The sequence below is a fragment of the Equus przewalskii genome, chromosome 21 (genome assembly GCF_037783145.1).
Source record: "Equus przewalskii isolate Varuska chromosome 21, EquPr2, whole genome shotgun sequence".
NCBI classification, from domain to species: domain Eukaryota; kingdom Metazoa; phylum Chordata; class Mammalia; order Perissodactyla; family Equidae; genus Equus; species Equus przewalskii.
The window spans coordinates 13,502,767-13,524,801 of record NC_091851.1 but is presented as its reverse complement, the minus strand read 5'-3'; the positions used below and the strand labels follow the sequence as shown (position 1 = coordinate 13,524,801).

The 22,035-nt window shown below is 40.5% G+C and overlaps 1 protein-coding gene across 4 annotated transcripts in view; it reads left to right on the top strand.

Moving 5' to 3' along the window:
- Positions 1–22,035, top strand: part of SNAP25 (synaptosome associated protein 25) — an 82,511-nt gene that overhangs the window by 49,748 nt on the left and 10,728 nt on the right. For 2 of the 4 annotated variants that reach the window (XM_008521396.2, XM_070588820.1), the window contains exons 2-5: positions 3,485–3,620; positions 5,535–5,576; positions 12,442–12,490; positions 19,658–19,775. In XM_008521396.2, coding sequence (XP_008519618.1) covers positions 3,549–3,620; positions 5,535–5,576; positions 12,442–12,490; positions 19,658–19,775 — 281 coding nt within the window. In that variant the 5' untranslated portion in view covers positions 3,485–3,548. Of the gene's footprint in view, positions 1–3,484; positions 3,621–5,534; positions 5,577–12,441; positions 12,491–19,378; positions 19,497–19,657; positions 19,776–22,035 lie in introns of all 4 variants that reach the window. The other 2 variants (XM_008521397.2, XM_070588822.1) reach the window with 1 other exon arrangement.

The window sequence follows — 22,035 nt, the reverse complement described above, 5'->3', positions numbered from 1 at the left end:
AACAGGGCAAGAAGGCGCTCTTGTTTGTCTCCACATGGTAATCCTGGGAGAGGTGCCGCCTGGAGACTCGAGCACTCCGCTGGTTTCCCTGGTTTCAGGCTACCACGGGCGCTCAGCACCACAGCGACATGCCTCCTGCCCAGCCGTTAGGAAAGGAAAGCTAATTAACAGATATTGGATTTGTTCCACTCTTAGCAAAAGGTACAGGCTTATCCCAAATGAGCAAGGCTTTCTGAATATTAAGCCCCCACATCCTCACAAACAAGGTTGACCGGAACTTTCTATAATATAATCCCCTCAACAAACCTATGAGACTGGTATTATTTATCCTGTTGAGAAAACTGAGGCTCAGAGACAGTGATAAACTTGCCCAGAGTCACCCAGCAAATGGGTGCAAGAGCCAACGGTCCAACTAGGTCTTTCTGACATCAAAACCTTACCCACTCCACTAAGCTATGGCCCACATCCTACTCAGCGTTTCCACTGGTCCACCCTTTTATTCTGGAGGGTAGATCGCAGTCTCTCAGAGGAAACTTGGAGTTTTGTTTCTGCTCATCTCAAGGTTCAGGAGTGACTTGGTATAAATTCCTTCCAATTTCTGTTTCCTAGATCTCTAATTTCTAAAATGGAGACCTGTGTTTAAGTAAAACACAGAGCATTTAAAGCTCAATATCATGAGTACATATTCTGGTGGCCAGATAGGTGTTCAAAAATTAAAAGGCTCGTGGTATGATGTCCTGTGACTTTTTTAGATAAAATAAAACTTTAGAAAGCCCAATAAATAAAGCCCAATAAAACGACCCTAACTAACTTTTTAAAAAATGCTTATAGTAGAATGCAGCCCTGAAGCATTTTTTCTTCTTTTTCACTCTGATTTCACATTTGATGCTTTGCCCAAGAATCACTGGTTAGAAAAAAACTGTGGAATCTATTGTCTCCAGAGAAGTCTCACTTTGGGCCTCTTCCTATCCAGGAACCGTGAATAGTCTGACTTACTTCACAAGAGCAATAAATGTGAAACATTCTAGTAATATGTACTAAATTAAAATCCCAGAGGAATTCAACCTTAGCTGTTGAGAAAGCAGTATGGCAGTGGGTCTAGGAGATGAGGTCAGAGAGTCCCCCCCCAGCCTCACATCAAGGGCCTGCCTCTTTGAGCTTTGGTTCCTCTGCCTTCCAATGAGCTTGTTCTTGATTTTTTTTTTTTTTTTTTTTTTGGTCAGGAAGATTCACCCTGAGCTAACATCCATGCCAATCCTCCTTTTTTTTTTTTTTTCCTGCTTGAGGAAGATTAGCCCTGAGCTAACATCTGTACCAATCTTCCCCCACTTTGTATGTGAGATGTCTCCACAGCATAGCTGATGAGTGGAGTAGGTCTGCACCCAGGATCTGAACCTGTGAAACCTGGGCCGCCAAAAAGGGATGTGTAGAACTTAAGGGGCCAGCCCCTGTTCCTGATTTTCTTGATAAAGAGTTTTCACTTAATTTTTGTAAAAGGTGATTCTCATACAAATAACAATAATAATAATAATAATAATTAAACGTGGTATTTCCCCCAGGCCCTAAATCTAATTTCCTCTTCAGCTTCAGTTTTCAATAGAAGGACACACACAAAGGTGTTTTTCAGTTGGGAAATCATGCTCCTACGTAAAGTTTGTATTCCATTTTAGTTTCTTCAGGCCTTCATTACTTAGTGTAACACTAGTGTTATAACAAAACCAAACCCTCACATTTTCAGGAGTGTCGCACAATAGAAGTGCATTGACATCTCATATGAGGGTTCAGGTCTTTCTGGTCAGTGGTCAACTTTCCTCCATGCAGGGATTCAGAGAGCCCGAGTTCCTGCTGTCTCGTGGCCAGGCCATCCTCTCGGGCCCAGTCTTCCCTGGCAGAAGAGCAAGAGAAGCATAGAAGGAATGTCTGCTTCTGAACGGCCTTAATCTAATCCAGCAGGGACACACATCATTTCCCCTATAACTCGTGAACCATCTCTAGCCGCATGGCACCACCTCCTTGCAATGGGAACTGGAAATGTAATTCCTGGCCAGGCAGCCATTGCCCAGAGACCATGCCCTACAATGGAAGAGGGGGGAAAGATTCTGGTATACAGTTGGCCATCTTAGCCAAAAGGCAAGAGGCCATGCCTTCTACAGTTGTGCTACTTACAGAGACGTTCTCATCATGTCAAATATTTATCATCTGGAACCATTCCTCAAGCCCTTTACCCCCTTCTCTCTGATGACCATTCCTGGGGACATGACTTCCTCAGGGAGGCCTGCTGTGACCCGTGGACACCCGTGGTACATCCTCAAATATAATTAATTTCACACTGAATAATCTAATTTCCTTATTTCACTCCCATCTTCCTAATTAGACTGTAGTTCTGTGACAGCAATGAACTGGCTGTTCTCATTCATCACCATATCCTTAGTCCTAACACTGTCCTGGCATATTAAAAGTGCTCAATAAATATTTGAGAAGGAAGGAAAGATAGGAGAAAGATGGAGGAAGGACAGGGAAGGAGGAAGAGAGGGAGGGGGCCTGGCTCTGTAGGGAGCTCAGTCTGCCTCCCTGTAATTTGCACCATATGGGATTTCAAGAGCACAGCCAAGAAATGGGCTGGGCACATTTCAGGGACAAGGATCCATCCCTCTTTAGAAACATAGCTGCTCAACACCCACTCTTGGCAACCTCTGATAACAATTGAAAGAGACTAGAGATTTTCTGCCTTTTGCTTCTAAATGCCTCTAAATACGATGGAATACTACTCAACAGCAAAAAGGAATGAACTATTAATACATGCTACAACTGGAATGAATCTCAAAATAATTGTGCTAAGTGAAAGAAGTGAGACAAAAAATAGTACCTACTGTGTCATTCCGTTTATATAAAATTGTAGGAAATGCAAATGAATTTATAGCGGCAGAAAGCAGATAATCGGTTGTCTTGGCACAGGGCTGGGTGAGACGGGATGGGTGGGTGGATAGAATTACAAAAGGGCAGGAAGAAACTGAGGGGAGCTGACGTGTTCATTTTCTTAATTTTGGTCATGGTTTCCTGGGTGTGTACATATGTCAAAATGTCTCAAATTGTACTCTTCAACTATGTAGGGTTTATTCTATGTCAATTATACCTCGATAAAGCTGTGTAAAAATAAAAATAAATAAATGTGAGGTTAAAAGTATGCTAACCCAGAACCATATGCTTCCATCCATCATTCCAAACTCTTGGGTGGTTTGTGTCTTAAAAAGTACTTCATAGGTAGACAAGTATCTATCTCCATGTGAAGTTGGCAAGTATGCATTTGTGGTGCCTTTCATAAAAACAGTGTAATTCTGTTGACCCTGTTTGAGTATGGCTTCCAGCTCGGAAGATGACTGCGTCGTCGAGACAGAATGTGGGCCATTTTGATGTTCCCCTTTTTGCACACACCTACATACACACATATATAAGCTCTCACATGTTCAAATATGCTTCTTCCCAGGTTCTGTGGCCAAACCCATCACTGACCCCCCAGCCCAGGCACCCAGCCACCCCCCACCGCTACCATGGCTGAAGACGCAGACATGCGCAATGAGCTGGAGGAGATGCAGCGGAGGGCTGACCAGCTGGCTGATGAGGTAAGGGCTGGAGACATGGGAAGGGAGCAAAAGATGGGGAGCTGGGTAGTTTGTCTTATTCAGGTTCAGGTGGGAAAAGGGCTTCTTCTGTCTCAATTAAAAAAAAACCAGGGGGAATATGACTTTGATTTCCTGTACACCTAAGGCCTCTGCAGATAGGAATGGATTGATTGTGAAACCTACTCATAAAAAATGTCTTAGCCCAAACTCCAATTTCTAAAAATCTAGAGAAGTCAAGATCCTCTAAGAAAAGCATTGTCTTTGGGCGTCTTACAGTCAGTGGTGTGCTGGAGTTGGCTGAATTCTGACAGCAATTTGTTAAATTTACCCGAACTTTGCAAACTGGTATTAAAACTGAATTATATAAACTGACAATTAAATAGATTATATTAAAATCAAAGGTAATAATACTCAAAACTCAAAATTAAAAAAAAACCCTAATTATTTTACTCCATTTTACTACTATCCATGCTCTCAAAGTTCTTGACATGTGTGGGGATACCGTATAATGGTGGGTTACTGCAAGTCTCCCCACGTTCACCTCCAGTGACGCCATGATATATGTAGTTAGAAATCAGACAGGATGAGATAATTTACACCAAAAGAATCTGCAAACACTACACATCAGGGCTTGCCTTATGGTTTCAAAAAAGTGGGGAAAAATATTAATAATGTAGATTAAATTTAAAAGTGTGAACATCTGCAGCCATTATGCTATAAATAACACAAAAAATTGAGAAAATCTTCCAGTATTTGAAAACTAGGATTCTCTTCAGCAAAGAAGTCACTTGTATCATTGACAAACTAGTCAAGTTCCAGCATATGTCTTCATTGTTTCACTTTCCTCTTACTCATGATTGTAAATGAAAATATCAACCATGTTTATGCCAGGACTACACTTGCTCTATACATGCTTAGCTATGACACAAGAGTTCAGCAAGTCACCCAAAGCTTTCCGTGAGAATCTGTTGGCTACATGGAATTTATAATCATGAGTCTTGTATATTTTATTATTATTTGTAAATGTTGTGCTATTCATCCTTTATATCAGTAAAATAATAAACTTAAATATATACATATTCACATATTTTTCGAGAGGGCTTCTTGTTAAACGTTTACCAGCATACCACTGCTTACACAATTCTATTGCAAAAAGCTGCCATGCTGACAGCTCTTCCAGGAGAGTTAACATTTTTCGCGTTCCTGAAGAATGTCGTCCAAAATAAGTCTGTCACTTAAAAGCACAGCTTTGAGAAATCACACTGGTTGTTGGATTCTAGTAGTTTTAAAGGAACGGAGAAACAAGTGACAACACTCTGCCCGAGGGAGCAGCACTGAATTCAGACTTTCCGTCTCAATATTTCTTATCTAAGGAAAAAGGCAATTATTATAGTTGTCTCCTATAAGCTACTTATTTCAGACGTGCTTGATTTATTTTTCACCCTAAGGCGATAGCTTAATTTATAATGATAAGAACTTCTGATTGTGTTTCTAGGAGTTTTAACTTGATGTTGGATTCATCTCAATTCATGAAAAATTATGTTTGTGTTTAAAATTCAAAATTCGTGGTCCAGAGAGGCCAAATTAGCCCTCTGAGTATTTGACATAATTTTTCATGCATCCTGCGCAAGCACAATTATCTTTTCCAGATTACTTTGTCTTTGATATCAAGATCAACTTCATATGGTTTTGATTTTATGAAGATCAGCTTTAATTTAATTCCTTTAGGGAATTTTATTATGTAGAAAGCCTGATAGCAAAGAGATTGCAAATGGGAAGAACTTTTATGTTTTAGTTACAATCTTAAAAGAATATGTGATAGCGACCCTTTGCACTTCTCAAGTGAAGAAAGTATTTCTGATTTTCCAAGACCTCTGGATCCTGCGCTCATAATATTTATGTTTTTTATCTTAGTCACTGGAAAGCACCCGTCGTATGCTGCAACTGGTTGAAGAGGTAAGGAGTGACCCTATTTTAAGATAAAATAATGTCATTTGCTGACATATTCTTTGCCTAGACTCTACTGCTTTCCCCTACGCCATGATCCCATTGGTTCCTGTGTTAATGTAGCCTGACAGGAAGCCACATCAGAGGAAGATGCTATATTTCAGTTGTCAGGTAGCCATCAAAATATTCGCTCTCCCTACCAGCCCAGGCTATCTTTATAGTCTGGGAAGCAGAGAATGATATTTCCAAGTAAATACTCCCAAGAAATTACAAAAGTTGAATCCCTTTAAGCCAATCAGAGCGATTTTTAATACACAAAGAAATTATCTACATAAAAACTTCATTTGTAATTATTTTAATGTCTCCAAGTCACATCTAATCTTGACATTCTATTCTGACTTTCGCCACATATATGACTTTTAAAAATATGTATAACATTTTCAGAAATTGGTATAGGGTCAGGCACTAAAATTCATGAAATAATAGGAAAATGCTTTAATAAAGGGAAATATCAAGTCTAATAATGTCAATGTAGCATCTCTTTTATATTCCTGACTCTGGATTGAACATCCATTTGCGAGGCATGGTTAATAAATCCCAAACTATTTTTAAATGGGTAAAATAGAGCAGATAGCAATAATGGAATCAAAAGGGCATTTGCAATAAGCCTCACTCATTCCAATTTGGGAGAGCAGCAGTCAACCAGGAAGAATAAATGGATTAATTGAACTTGTCCCCATTGGGAGAGATGAAGTGGAAAAAGAATGGAATGGGCTATATTTATCTCAACCGAATAAAACAAGCCTAATAGTCTTTATTCGGCGAGATGCTGTTTTAGCTGTGCTTTTGCAACTGCCTCTCCATGTATAATCCGTGCGTGGTTATCATTTTTAGAGATCTTGGGTGTTCTCAAGCAGAATGATTAAATAAGTCTACCTGCCTCCTGCTACTGTAAATTGCTTATACCGTGACACACAAGGGAAAAAAGATAAATTTGATAAGGCTAAAAGGAAAGGCGGCTGCTTCTCATGCTATAGGAGCCGACATCTCCCTGTATTTCTGCAGTTTCAGCTTCTCACCTGGGAATGAAATATGGCTAAATGTGAACTGCCACAGGAGGAGTGGGGAGAAGGTGGCAACTGTGATCTCCCCAGGATGCCGGGGAAGGGTGGGGAGGTGCGCTTAACAAAATCTGTTATCCCAAAAAATGACAATTTGAGCCTGCCGTGTAGCACTAGTTGGCCCCCACAGGAAGGCAGGCCAGCAAGGGGCCCTCGGCAGCACAGGGGAGCAGGCTTCACCCTGCAAATGAAGAGAAATGTTTTCGTTGCTCTATCCTGGGAACACCGCTCATGCAGAAATACTGAAGGACCAAGAAAGAGGCAGATATTCTAAATCTAAGAGTTCTGGCGAAGCTTTCAGAATAGACTTATTGTCCCTCAACTTGTCAGGAGAACAAATGAAAGAAACAAATCTTAGCAATGTTCCTATGTGAGCTCTGATGTTGACCTGAAGGGAGCCCAGAAATCAGCTGACATGATTATCTTGGTAGGTCTCTGTGACCTTCAATCATGGCCTCCAAGCTCATGTTTCATCTCCATTTGTGTGTATGTACACGTGAAGCAAATTTCTAAACTATCAGACCTAACACCAGTTTGCCTACTCATGCAATGTGGAAACACTGCCAGGAAGGTGGAAGGTGGTGGAGCAAAAGAGTGAAAATGCACCGCTGTGAACTGGCCCCCACCCATCAGAGTCTTTGGGCACTTCTTTTTGTGTTTTCTTAAACTGCAGGCAGTGTCAGCCAGTCTTGAAAATGGAGTGTCTGCTCTCATTTACTCTGGGGGAAGACAATCTCAAAAGCTCTGTTGCTTGAAGTAGGATTCTCGATTCACACATTTTTGTTTCTCAATCAAGCATGAAGTTGCATCTTAGAACAAGGAGCAAACCAGATGGAAGCTATCTCCTACCTCTAATAAATGAGAGGAGGCTATTAGACTTTCCATCCTTAGGAAATGATGAGCAAGGCATTATCAGAGTGGATTGATTTGCTCTTCCTTCCTCCTGGGTTATTTCATATTTATGGTCAAACAGCCCTTATGTCTAGGGCATTGGCTATTTAGAGGATATTCTGCTTTTCAATCAAAAAGGAAATTCTCTTTAAAGAGAATGAGCATTAAATATTCATCAAGGGCAGAAATCACTTGGAAAATCTGAGCTTTGAAATACTGGGATCTTGCCCGGAATCCCAAAGTACATCAGCACTATATCATTTGAATGGAGCTGAATTCCTACTGAAATTTAGTCTCAAAGACAGGAAAGGTTACTAAACTTGTGAAGTCTCCCTAAGGCAAACAATCCCACTTTCAGTGGAATATATGACTTTGTGCCATCCCTCATAGGCTTTAAGGTGTAAAGAGCGGCAGGCATAGAGTTTGCTTTATAACAGAAGCCATCCTCAGCATTTCAAAGATGATGTCCATTTCCACAGAGGTCGTGGGGAAAGTTCAGAAAAGCTGAATGCTACACACAGGTAAAAAGGTTAGAAATCATATGGCATTTGGTTCCTAGCCTGGAGTTGGGAGCTGGCTCTTATGGTAGATGCATGACAACAAATATTTAGGAAATGCCTAACTCTGGGGGTGGGAGGGAAGATATAAATTGATACCATGCATGAAGACATATATGAAAATAGCTCTCTAAATTCAAGGCCACACCTGCCTAGGAGCAGAGGAAGGAATAATTCTGGTAGGAGAGTTATGAATATATCCTCAAGGAGAGAATATTCATTTCCAGGCAAAAAAGTTAACTCAGCCAGTACTAAATGCAGGAAATGAAGTCTACACATTCACGCCTTGGGCTGTGACAACTCAAGCCACACTGCTTCAGGGCAGGCTGATTCAGAAGCACCACACAGAGTTCTCATGGAGCATGGTTACGGAGGGCTCCCCAACATTTCATGAATGTTTTAGCATCTTTTCTTTTCATTCCAACTTATTTTTTAAGAGACTTGGGCCAGGAGAAGTGAATGAGCATTCTAAAGCTATGTCTGTGTTGTGTCAGACTTTCTGGTAAAATGGAAAATTCGAGTTAGACAGTTTTTTTTCATATAGCAGATGTGGGGTCTTTTGGAACTGTGGCAGTGAAGAGAGGGCCCGGACTGTCCTAGTGTAGCTCAGATGTGTTGGACTTTGGGGAGAGCATCTCAGAATGACAAAAGATGAAAAAATGTTCTAGAAACATGGTCTTAGTTCATCTGCAAGAGAGGAAAAATGAAAATAGAGAAAGAAAAAGAAAAAAGAAAGAAATGAACAAAAAATCCCTACATCTCCAATTCTGTTTTTAGGTAGACAGTTTTCCCAGCAATCTCAAACAGAAACCAAGAATTGTGATAAGACAAAAATAGAACACCCTCTTCTCACTCCTAGCTGTTAAAGCCTAATATTCGTTAAGGAATAAGAGAAAGTAATATTCCACCTCTCCCAAGATGTTGTCCCCATCCCTGCCCTTCTCCCTTGCACTTCCATTTCCCCCAAAGAACAATCCAGTTATTTTAATAAAACCTGTCGGCAAAACAGTGGCGCCAAATGTAAGTTCTAACATTTATTGAGAACCTACTATATGCCAGGTACTGTGCTCAGAGCCATTAGCATCAAGCATATATTATCTAATTTAATCCCTATAGCCACCTTTCGCAACACTTTGATCTCCATTTTACCGAGGAGGAAACTGAAGTTCACCGTGGTTAGGTAACTTGCTTGAGACACAACTACGAATGGCAGAGATGAAATTAAAACCCAAGTCTACCCGATTCCAGAGGGTAGATTCTTAGGCACAGCACTTAACTTCCCTTCCACCAGCATCACCTCCAATATTTACCTTATTCTGTGAGAATGCCACGAAAAAGCAAAAGGATCTAAGAAAACAAACACAGTAGCACATTCTAAACTGATTGAGATTTCACACAAATTAAATTTTATCTTGATATACTTGTTTTTGAACCACAGCCTCCTGTGGAGTGGAACTTGTAGACGCCTTTATGTCCTGTAGCTCATTTTATCCTCGTAAACACTGGAAGTAAGAGGGCTGTCTCTGCCCCCATCTGACAGCTGGGAAGGCTGAGACACAGAACAGATGACTAGAGCAATAGAATCGCAAGGATAAATATAGAATTTGGAACTACTGACTGCCAGATCCCAGCACTGCTCACCTGACCAAATTGTCTCTCAGTCACTCTATGAAGCACAGTTGAGGAGCCATCCCCATACCCTTAGTGCCTGGAACAGAGTGGAGGCTCAGTAAACATGTGGTGAGTGAGTGACTGAAGAAAATAAAGAATGAATGGGTGAGTGAGTGAGCCAGTGAGTGAATGAACCAACATGCCAACCACCCAATCTTACTTGGCATTTCTACCCTTATCTTAAATATGGGGAAACATCCTGGGTGATCAGGTGAGTCTTCCAGGGTCTCGTGACCAGCCGTTGGCTGAGCTAAGAGCACAACCCAGCACTCCTGACTCCCCAGTCAGTGCTCACTGCTTCTGTTCTCCCAAATTGAGGTGAACTCTTGCTTCTTCACATTAGTTCTGTGAAGCATCCCAGGGCTGAAAGACTCAGCATCAAATTGGACAAATGTGGAATTATATTTGCAGGCTCCATAAAAAATAAATGGGTATAATAGAGAGTATAAACAGATGAGAGAGCTGGACTGACACACTGCAATTGCTAACCTGTTTCCCACCCACTGTCCCCCACAGAATGGAACAGTGATCTCGTGCATGGCCTTGAGTTGAGTCCTCAGAGGAGAAAATGCTCTGAGATGTCATTGTGCTTACCAGAACTTGCATTGTCACACCCATAGGCCTGAATAAGCCACCTACTCTTTACAGATTCTTCTCATAAGCAATGACTGAAATTTGCAGAAAAAGGCACAGAAATTGTTAAAATACAGGCTAGTGGAGAGGAATGTCCATTTACAACACATTTAAGAGGAAGAGTTTTGAAATGTCTTCCTGGGTCTAGAATCGTGCTGCTCACTATGTGCTCCTGCACCAGCAGCATCAGCAGCATAGATGCTTCTTGGAGATGCAAAATCTCAGGCTGTACCCCAGTCCTACTGAATCAGGATCTACACTTTAACAAGATGTTTCCTATGTAGGGCATTCATATGCACATTAAAATTTAAAAAGTAGTGGTCTAGAAGCTGCTGGTGGTAGCTGGTAATGATGATATTTTTAGTTTGCCTGGATATCCTAATATAAATGCATTTTCTGAAGGTATTTATTTTATAAGCACTTATGTAATGCTAACTATAGGCCAGGCACCATTCTAGCATGTGACACATATTATTCGTTTAATTCGCGTAACAGCTCAGTGTGGTATTAACTAACATTATTGCTAGATTACAAATGAGAGAACTAAGGCACAGAGCAATTAAGACATTTGCCTAAGTTCACGCAGCTAGGAAATGAAATCAGCAGATTCCGAAGGGCAGAGTCAGGCTCCAGAATCTGCTATCGATGGCTCCTGAAGTCATCCTGGGTCATCACTGTCCCAAGTACATCCTGGCTTTGCAGCTAAAGTCTGTCAAAACGTGTTCCAAAGCTAGGTAGGCTTTGAATCCGGGAGCGTTCGCAGCACACATTCTCTGAGATGGTGCGTTTACAAAAGCTCACAGAAATCATTGTCAGTGTTTTATTTTATTTTTTAGAAGCACAATTGGAATTGAATTCTTAAAATACTGTTTTTGAAAAACCCCTCTGTTGACCTCCACTGACATCTCTCTCTTTCTTTCTTAGTTTAAAATAAGTCAGTGAAAAATAAATAGGCTATGAGCAATGTCTTATTTTAGAATTTGTTCTCGGGGCCACCGTGAGCTTTCCTTGGAAAACCAATTAATCCAAACTGTCAGCAATGCTATTTTCTACTTACTAACAGTTGCCCTGTAAAATGGAAATTCTTACTTACTAGTTAGAATTCCCAGAAATGTTGATTCCTAGATATGAGCCATGCAAATATCTCTGCTCCTTCTCCCCTATCTACAAACTCTCACTGCCCTCCCCCAAATAGTTCAGGTGGTGTTTGGTTTATTTCCATCCTAAGGGCGAGATGAGGCGTGCCTTCTAGAGACTTCTGCACAAAGCACTGCAGTAAAGCTTGTGGTGAAGGATTTTCTCACACTATATTATTGTGCAGAATTTGAGATTGAGATTTAGATTAGAATAAAGAGCCTTATTTCTCATCTGTCAATCCTTTTCCTAAATCTCAAAGAACTTCTCTCCATAGAGAGAAAATGGGAGGGTGGGTTTCCTCCGGAGCTGTATTTCTCCACCTTCGTGAAGCAATCATGTCTTTTGATAAATCTAAAAATCTCACTTCCCAAGAGTCTAACATATCTTCCCTGTGGGGTATCCGTCCCCAGTTCACTGATGGAAACTGTCTGATATATCATGCCAGAGAAGATTTTAGTCTAGAAGATTTTGCGAGATTTGCTTTCTGTGGTTGGTGTTATGAAAACTACAGGCATTTTTATTTTATACTACAGGCATTTTTATTTTCCAAACATAAAATCACAGTATACTACTCAGCATGTGTATTGCAATTCCACGCCAAGCCTCCTCCCCTCCCTGTCCCATGGAGACTGAACTGCATCCCCCTTTTCTACCCTGAGAATCACTGATAGAGCGAATCCACAGGTAACCCCTACTCAGAGCCCCTCCCCAGTCCCTCGTACTCTCGTCACATTTCCTCCCTCTTTTTCCTTTGGTCCTTCTTCATTTCCCATTTCTAGGGCGAATTGTCCCCTTACTGATTTCTCTTTCTCTCTTTTCTCTCTCTAACTCTTTTTCAACTTTGCTACCATTATTGGAATGTAGAGTAAAGATGCTGGTATCAGGACTTTGGTTATGTTGGATGAACAAGGAGGTAAGTTGAGATTTCTTCAGTAAGAACAATTCCTCCTCTGAATAAAGTGCATTTTTTTATTACTTGTGCACACACAGGTGATCATTTTGACATGTGTTACACGCATACATGAATGTAAGGGTTCCGGAATTTTCATCATCTTGCTTTTTTCCTTTCTCTGTTGAAAAGATTGGTAAATGTATGGAAATGTTGAGGCCTTCATGATTGAATAAATGCTACTACTCTCCCTATTATATATGTTGGGGTAACAGAATTTTGAAGGCAAAAGTCATTTGTTTGGTTGGGGTTTTTTAATGATAGTATTTTGGACAGTGTGAGAATTCTCTTCTTACCTTTATCCTCAATTTTTCCTATTAATGTGTTTTTCTCCAGTAATTCCTAGATAAAATGAGACAATAGTATATCATGGTGTCCATTTCTTTGGACCGTCCTAATTCAGTATCTGGAGTTTGGATTTCTAAGTCATTATTTGGATTCCTTCAATAACCGGAAGCTATTTTTAACGGGATATAAGTAGAGAGAGGTCATTGGAAAATGCAAAATTGAACCAATTGAAATATTTGACCTGTTTTTAAAAATTATTGTGAAAATATTGGAAGCCATGAAAATCAGAGGGCCAGCATTTTAGTCTACCATCTCTAACATGGAATCTAGAAGGGTAATACCAAAATTTTCTTTATCTCAATACATCTAGACATATGTTGATTCTTTATTTAATTCTAACCATAAGTTAATTACCTGACTCCATGCTGAATTCTTATCATAATAAGCAGATTTTTGAGAAATTTTTTCTGTTTCTTTATATTTTATGAAAACATTAGAAAATTCTTAGTAATAATGAGATTTTTTTTATGTCAAAGGGAAAAATGTGAAACTTATCCACAACACAGGACACCATAAACAAACTCCAAGCATAAAACTCAAACTGAGGGAAAAATTGCCATACAGATAACAGACAGAAGGCATTTTCCTAAAATACACAGAGACTTTGCATATCATCAAAGAAAAGTGAAACAACCTGAAAGAAAAATGGACGTAGGCTCTAAATCATCAGTTTACAAATAGACATATGAAGCCATGCTTCAATTAACAATAATAAGATACCATTCTTTATCTGGCAGATTGACACAAATTTTTTCAATCAATAATAACCAATGCTATGAACGTGTCAGGAAAACAAAAACTCTCATTCTATGGTTGGGCACTGTAGACTGATACTAATGTTTGAAGAGCAGTTTGATAATATCTTCAGATTTTGAAGTGCACCCATCTTTGACCAAGACATTCCACTCCTAGAATTCTACACTGCAGATGTACATTGACAACTATATGAAGAAAAATGTACGTGCCTTACCTTTAATAGTATAAAACTGGAAATGAATTATATGTCTGTCCGTGGGGAGACCAACCAAATGAATTATGGTATGGCCATTAAAGAAATATTCTGCAACCGTTACAGTAAATGATATAAATCTTTATTTACTGATTTCTGAGAAGTCAGGATGGGGGCAGGGAGAGGCTGAAGGAAGGTGTATCATTGGCTCCTCTGGGAAGCAAATGCTAAGAAGCAATTAGAAGTGTATGAGATTTATTAGGGAAAGGTCTGTGATGGGTCCCGGAAAGAGGGAGCAGGAGTAAGCAGGGAGAGCTTTCATACTGTGATGTGGCCTGATACTCATAAGAGGAGAGAGGGGAGGAAGGAGGATTGGACAGGAAGGGTTTCAGACTGCAGTGCCACTCTGAGAATGTCTCAACCAGGCTGATGGGGAGCCCAGGAACAAAGTCTACCCAACAGAGTAGCCCCTGATGGGTAGGAATGCCTCAGTTCTAGAACCTCATTGTGCTCAAAGTCCTCTGGGGAGGGCATGGCCTCCATGTAAACGCTGTGCCAGATCCCATAGGTGCAGCAGCTGGAGGAGTCAGCTACTAGACTCCCAGCAGGTTCCCCCTTGAAGGGAGATCTGAGGGGCACGCCCTCATGGCTGTCATATAAGGACTTGTGTTTTTATATTATTTATTTGTATTTAACTTTTTCAATAAATACAGACTAATCAATCAAAAAAACAAGAAAAAAATTTTAAAAACAATTGAACATCAACCATAATGCTTTCCCGTCAATTTTTAAAGTACAAATTTCAAAATTTATATGCAAATAACAGAATCCAGTGGCACTGTATTTAGAAGAAATTACAATGGCTGTGGCATTCTTCGACCTCCTCAGATGAACTTGCTATCATTGTAAGACTTGCTGGCTTGATCTGTGTAACAATGTCCCAGGCTTTGAAACTCAGGATGCAGCAAATCATTGCTTTTTTAAAAATTAAACAGCGGGCATCCATATAGAAGAGTGGCACCTCATTTCCAGAGCAAATTTGATACATAGTCACTCGAATAATCAGCTCTTATTAACTCTTTCAGTTAATAATTTCCATGTGTTGGGGGCCAGCGCCATGGCGGAGTGGTTAAGTTAGCTCGCTCCGCTGTCGAGGCCCAGTGTTTCCCTGGTTGGGATCCTGGGTGCTGACATGACACCGCTCATCAGGCCACGTTGAGGCGGTGTCCCACATGCCACAACTGGAAGGACCCACAACTAAAATATACAACTATGTACTGGGGGCATTTGGGGAGAAAAAGCATGAAAAAAAAAAAGAAGAAGAAGATTGGCAACAGTTCTTAGCTCAGGTGCCAATCTTTAAAAAAAATAATAATAATTTCCATGTGAAAGGGGTGGAAAAAAGAGCATTGCAATTGAAGGGAAGGTTTGGGAAAGGTTCAGGATAATGTCTTTCTTTCCCCTAACTATAAAACTTTGACATAAAGACATGGAAAGTAACATATACAAATCTGGAATCAAAAAGAGAGAAAGTGAATAACTTGCTTACTTGAGTTGCAAATTTCATTGTATTTTGGTAAAGAAAATCTAGAGGTAAAATTTGCCACAATCTCCGTTCAAGTAGAAAAAAATACATTATTCCTAAGCACGAATGATTCCCAGGAACATGTATATATTGATCTTGGAGAAACAAAGCAGAATAGCAGATTTCCCCCACAAGATAGTGTTCTCAGCTAAAACATTTTAATTGTGTTCAAACCACAGTAAATGCTGCGTTCCTCAGTTTAACTTACTTCCCAGGATAGCGTCGGTTTTACCGGATACATGGTGAATAGATTGATACTGAGAAACAGACAATTGTAAGACCTCCAAAAGAGGGTGGCTTCTGTCTGGTCTTAAGTGGTCCATGTACCATTTATACTATAATAGATTAGGACCTTTTAAATTGACCAATGAGCACAAGTCAACAAGCATCTTCACTGCCATCGTAAGTGCATTTTAATTCTGCATATGCTATATTTAGTTGTTTAGATCAGTAACTGCTTTAACATTTCTCTTCAGTTATGCTCTGCTAATTTCGTCTATGCCTAAACACCAAAAATGTTGACAGCTTCTATCCTGCAGCTGCACAGGAGTATCAAGAAACAGCCATCCTTCTAAAGAACCATTCCAGGTTGTCCAGCTAAATGGTTGCATTTGGAAATTCCTTATGGGATTCTTGTTTTATATCCAGGTATCAGGAGACACCAAGGAGCACTGGGCATGACAGACAGTCCTGGAAATGGACTGAGTCCTGGGACTTTTCTTGTCTCCAAGAGAAACCCCCATGAAACAATCTCAACTCTAACATGGGATGACGTACCCTTTCATTTCCATATCTCTTGTTCGTTTTTTTTTTGGTGTTTGCTGGGTTATATGTTTATTTTGATGCCAAAGATGTAGCTTGGGAAAAATCCCATAGGATCAACTTCAAACTAAACAGTGAAATCTTTGATTACTGTCTGGTAGAGTAAAGGCAAAGTAAAGCTTCATCCAGAGAGCCTGCCGACTTTCTTAAGGGTCCATGGTACTACAAGGTAGTATTTTTGAAAACATCCCTCTTACTGAAGTCCACCCACCAATATCTGTTATGATATTGAATACTGAATGACTAAAGCTGCACGGTGCAATATGGTGGCCACTAGGCACATGGCTATTTAAATGAATTTCTACATGTTCATCAATGCTAAGGAAAATGAAAATCATGTAGGCAGCATCTTGTATCTGGATATACTCATGAAGGCTTGCACTCTGGGTCAATAGCATTGATGTCTTGCTATTCCTCTACTGGATTCTTTTTACCAGGTTGAGGATTCTAAGCATCCCATGTTGCCTTAGTCAGGATGAGTAGAAATGATATCTAAACCTAGATCCTTGAGCATCCTGCTATTGGTAGATCTATCACAAATAATCAGTCATCCAAACATGGCAAAAGAAATTTCAAGTTCTTGTCCCAACATATAGTGTGTTAGCTACTGGAATACCTCTCCCCACCCAAAAAGTTATTCTCCTCCCAGTTTCCAGGAATAGACAGAAAACAGCCAGAAAGCAAGCTTAGGGAGGTAAGGAGCAGTCAACCCTGGATGGTGCCTTGCATCAGCCTGTGAGATGCTGCTGTCCACCCCAGAAGGGAATGAGGATATTGGTTACTTTCAAGCATTTCCTGAGAAATGTCTTCGCAGAAGTCACTGAAATGCTGTGAAGTCCCAATATGCCAAACATATTCACAAACATAACTCAGTACACTCTAAAAATTAATATTATTGTTAGAATATCTGTGACAAAATGGTTCCAAGATATTTTTTAAATTAAGGATTTGACTTATAACTGTGTATGATGACCGTTCAACCAATATTGGTAGCTATAAATTAGTTTTCTGAATCAACTTTTCTGAAAGAGCTTCAGAATCCCTCTCTTAGCTATTACCTTTGCCAAACAAGCTGGAAACCCCTGGCAGAACCCAGCTCTCAGAAACATGGATTTGGACCTGCCCGCTTGTTTGTATCTTTTAATTTGAATTCTCTGGTTCAGAAATACAACACTTGGGGACTGATTCACATTTTTATGTTACCTCGTAATCTCTGGAGGCACAGTAGGTGGGGTTCCTGAAATGCTGTCAGAGTTAATATTTTTGGCCAAATACCTGAAGGGCAAATACCTGAATATGTAGCCCCATGCCATAATCAGTGCCCATGTCAGCTGTCATTAGTTGGGTCCAGCACGCTTTCCCTCTGAGGCCAGGCACTCCAATCCATCTCAACCCAGCACTCCAGGAAGCCATGAGCAATTATTCCATTGGGATTTGGCATCCTTAACATCGTTCTTTAACATCGTTCTTCTTTTGACGATGTTGGGTTCCTTCCCCGCTCCAATCCCTTCATTTGATAGTTAATTTGATCTGCAGGCTCATTTATTGCATTCTTTAAAAGAAACTGGAATAAAATCTTCAGAAAAGCACAAAATCTTCTGGAACACCAAGAATTGCCATCCATTCTTTTGTTTTTTAGCCCTTTCAAGGATTTCCTTAAAGACATTACTATACTTATATTTATTCAGCATAAGTTCACCAGCACTACACTGTTATTCTCGCTAGCTATCCAGTGTAGGATAAACACTGAAATTTTGCTTTCAGCAGTCATTTGAAAAGCATCATAGAGAGAGCAGATTCCTAATAAGCTGAACTCTGCTCTTCGGCCCCACAAAAGAGAACACAATAGGTTCTTATTTTCCAATTGGACGGTCTCCCTAGGTTGTGTCACTAATGAACCTATCTTAGTTTTTTGGAATGATAATTTCCACTGTACATTTTAATGTGAAATTGTTTTTAAGGGATTATTTGTGCCCTTAGACTGGAAATGTATTTCTCAGTTTTATTCTAATCATGCCTTTATTCCTGGAGGCATAGGCATGTATGCATGAAAATATAAACTAAAAGAGGAATGGAAGCGTAATTAGGTTTTGTAATTAGACAGCCAAGACATCTCATTCCTGCTTTCCTTTAATGCTCTTAAAAGCCTATTTTTTAAATCCCTTCATTGAACTTGTAGCTTACTCAATTTGGTGACATAACTTTTGAAAAATTAATCAAGTTAGTGTATGTCACCCTGGCCACCTAGAAGTACAATTCATTTTTATGGCTATTAATCTCTGTCTTAGATGCACTAAGGTCAGCCTTGCTGGCAGCGACGACTCAGTGCTATTTTCTGTTCCAATCCATCGCCCCTCCTCCAGAGACCCAGGCATTCATTTTCCCTGCTCTCTGCCTGGAGTTGGGATCTAGCATGCCCCCCATTGTGGAGACGGGAAATCAGGGCACAGAGAAGTGAAATGCCTTCCAAAGTTTTCATGGCAAGTAAGTCATAGGATGGAGGAATTTAAATGATCCAGTACTTGTAACGTCGTTGTGCTGATGTTGCTTTTTTTTATGGCTTCTATAAATTAAGTATTCAAACCAACAACTGACCCTGAGCTTTGGCCAGACAGCCACTGCTGGGGGAAAAAACATCTGGCACCCATTGCTAATTATCACTGTAGTTGTTATTTTCCCCAAAGAAGAAGATGGATTCTATTTTCTACTCTTACCTGGTTGAGGATGCTTAAAAACCAAAAGATACAGACATTTTAAAGTTGAAGCAGATACTTTCCCTAGTAGCATTGAATCTGAATGCCTAAAACATAAACTAACACCCTGTTTTTCTTTCCCTTGGATTTCACTGGTGTCTGAGTAAGTGAATATGCTGTGCTGTTTTCCTGGACACTCAGAATCAAACAGGCCTACCTACCTCATCCCATCTTGTCTGGATTACAAACTATTTCGAGCATCGTTTTTGTTCATTTCCTCCCATCCGTGCCCGCGTAGGGCAGCAGCAGCAGTCTATAGCAATGCATCCTCTTGGACAATGCATTGTAATATCTCTCTTTCTCTTTCAAATTCTGTTTCACATAATCATTTCTCATGTTCTGTTGGAAACCCAAAAAAAATTCATTCCACGCTGTCATCCCTTTGTCCTAACCAGAACAACTCGATCGTGTCGAAGAAGGCATGAACCATATCAACCAAGACATGAAGGAGGCCGAGAAAAATTTAAAAGATTTAGGGAAATGCTGTGGCCTTTTCATATGTCCTTGTAACAAGTAGGTACTGGGTACCAGCTCTAATCTGTGGCGTCCAGTTTTCTTTCTTTTTTTTTTTTCTTTTTTAATGTCAAAGTGAATGTCTGAAGTTTTGTCTTTTTTTTCTTTGTCCTTTTCCATCTGCTTCATTCTGTGGGGATAAAATACTTGTGTTTAATCAGAACAACTGGAACGCATTGAGGAAGGGATGGACCAAATCAATAAGGACATGAAAGAAGCAGAAAAGAATTTGACGGACCTAGGAAAATTCTGCGGGCTTTGTGTGTGTCCCTGTAACAAGTAGGTGCTGCCTGCCTGCCTGAAGCTTTGGTTTCCCAAGGCCCAACTCCAAGCCTTGACAAGCTCATTCCTGCCAGGCACAAAGGCAGGATGAGCATGTGGCATGCAGAACAGATCAATACCGTCTCCAATGCATTCATCTCATAGCATAGATGATATTAGTGGGAGTTACTGTTGATGCATTAAAAATCAGGCATACTACAGTGAAAGCTTCACTGTCAGCAACTTTTATTGATGAACGTTTCAACATTTTCCAGAAAGTGTACCTTGAGACAGAGACCAGCCTCAAGAAAGAGGCACCCAACCCCAAAAGCCAAAATTGCAGATTTAAAAAAGACTGAGGGTAATATGTTTGGAAGATGAGAAACACAAATATCAAGGTTTGATTTTTCAGAAGCAAAGAGACAGGTAATTTGGCCCAAGCAAGCATATCATACGTTAGAGAAGATGACAGAGATTCGCCCTTTCAACTGCCTGCCAGTTGCCAGATCGGGTCAGCTATTAGACTAATAGATACCAGAGCTGCACCCAATGCAGAGGCGATGAGTCCTTCGGCAAGAAGTGCTCAAGCCTTACCCAAATTGGACCCATCCCTCTCCAATTCTTCCTCTTGGGAGATCTCCCTGTACACTGACCAAAATGTTGAAATGTGTAGAGTTTGCATGCACGACATCACAAAACATTCAACTGTTCTCAAGTTTCTGCAACGCTTTTTTGGAATGTAGCAGAAATGTGACATGTGGTTATAAGGGTTTGCAACAGAAGGAACCTGAAAATGAGGGTTCTGGAAGATAGTCTCATTTGACTAGCAGTGAAGAAAACAAATGCATGCGCGGATTGTCCAACATGCATTTAGAAAATTAAACCCGTTACCCGAACTCCCTCACCCTTCCCACTCCCCTTTGAACAGAAGCCTTTTTCCTAAAAGCTCTCCTGATCCTAGCTTTTAGAATAGAAATTGATGTCATTTCTAGCTGATTATATGACCATTCACATCCTTTAAACTTTGAGGCTGATTTAAAATATCCCACTTCCTGTTTCGGAGGGGGAGGGGCTCAATTTAAAAATAAAGAAAACTGTTTTTAAAAGAATGATCTACAGTAAAGCCTGATTAACTGGAATCTAGCTAACTGGAACCCTCAACTGTATTTATGGTTTTCTCCCTTCCACTTTTAGCAAAAAGAGACAGATGAACTAAAGAAAAAAATGACATCGGGGTTTAAAATGGTTTTTCTTTGCAGGCAATCTGGGTAGTTTGCCTTCCCCCACTCGGTGTCCATCCTATAGCTTCCACATCTAAGAGGACCAAACAGTAAGAGTTGGTCTTCAGGGGAAAGGCCATCAGACACATCAAGAGAAACCACAACCAAGGAAAGGTTCGATCGTGTTCACCACTCTTAAGACTCTAAGGCAGGAAGGTGGCTCAAGAGTCTAACAGATATTCAACAATCACCCCGAACCAGAATTTTCCTCCATGGCCCACTGTTAAGTCATATAATTCACCAAAATGATTCATTGTTAAGCATTCCAGTTAGTCAAGATTTCACTGTATACCCATTTTAGTGGCCACTTGCCCCCAGGTGAGATTTCCACCTTTTTGGGGATGAATTCCAACAGATACATTTTCCCCTTCATCAACTGTATGTGGAGAAAGGGCGGAGACAGGCCCCCCTGGGATGGACTCTACTGTTTGGATGAAATGATAGCCCCTACGAATTCCACAAACGAGTTGGCACTAATTCCTTATTGCCAAAGAGACCCTAACTAAGCTTCAAAGCTTGACTGAAGTGTTCCCTATTGTGTGTCAATAATGCTTTCAAAACCATGTGTCACAACGCAGTGGCTGGTGGTGCCCCGGACTCTCTGAGGGCTTTGCCCTGTCTCGGCATGTTTCGAAGGACTATGGTAGATGTCCGGCAGTTATGTGAGTCTATGTGCAGCATTGTGGGTGCAGTGATCTGCCTTCTTTCAGAAACGCAAACTTCCCCACCCCCTTGACTTTGCCAAAGATGGTATACCAGACATTTTACATAGCAGAAAACATCACAAGGTCCATACAACTTCTTTCCATGAGAGGAGGGAGGGGATGGGGAGTTGGAAAACAGCCAGACTCTAAGCTCTAGGAAATTAGTTTTGGGATCCTGTCTCACTGAGTGGGCCCACGAGTCTCTAGTGCAGTGAATTCTGACTGCTCTAAGGGCTGTGGCATTGTACACTCGATTGTGGGAGTTGCCGAGATTCTGTCTATACAATTTTCTAA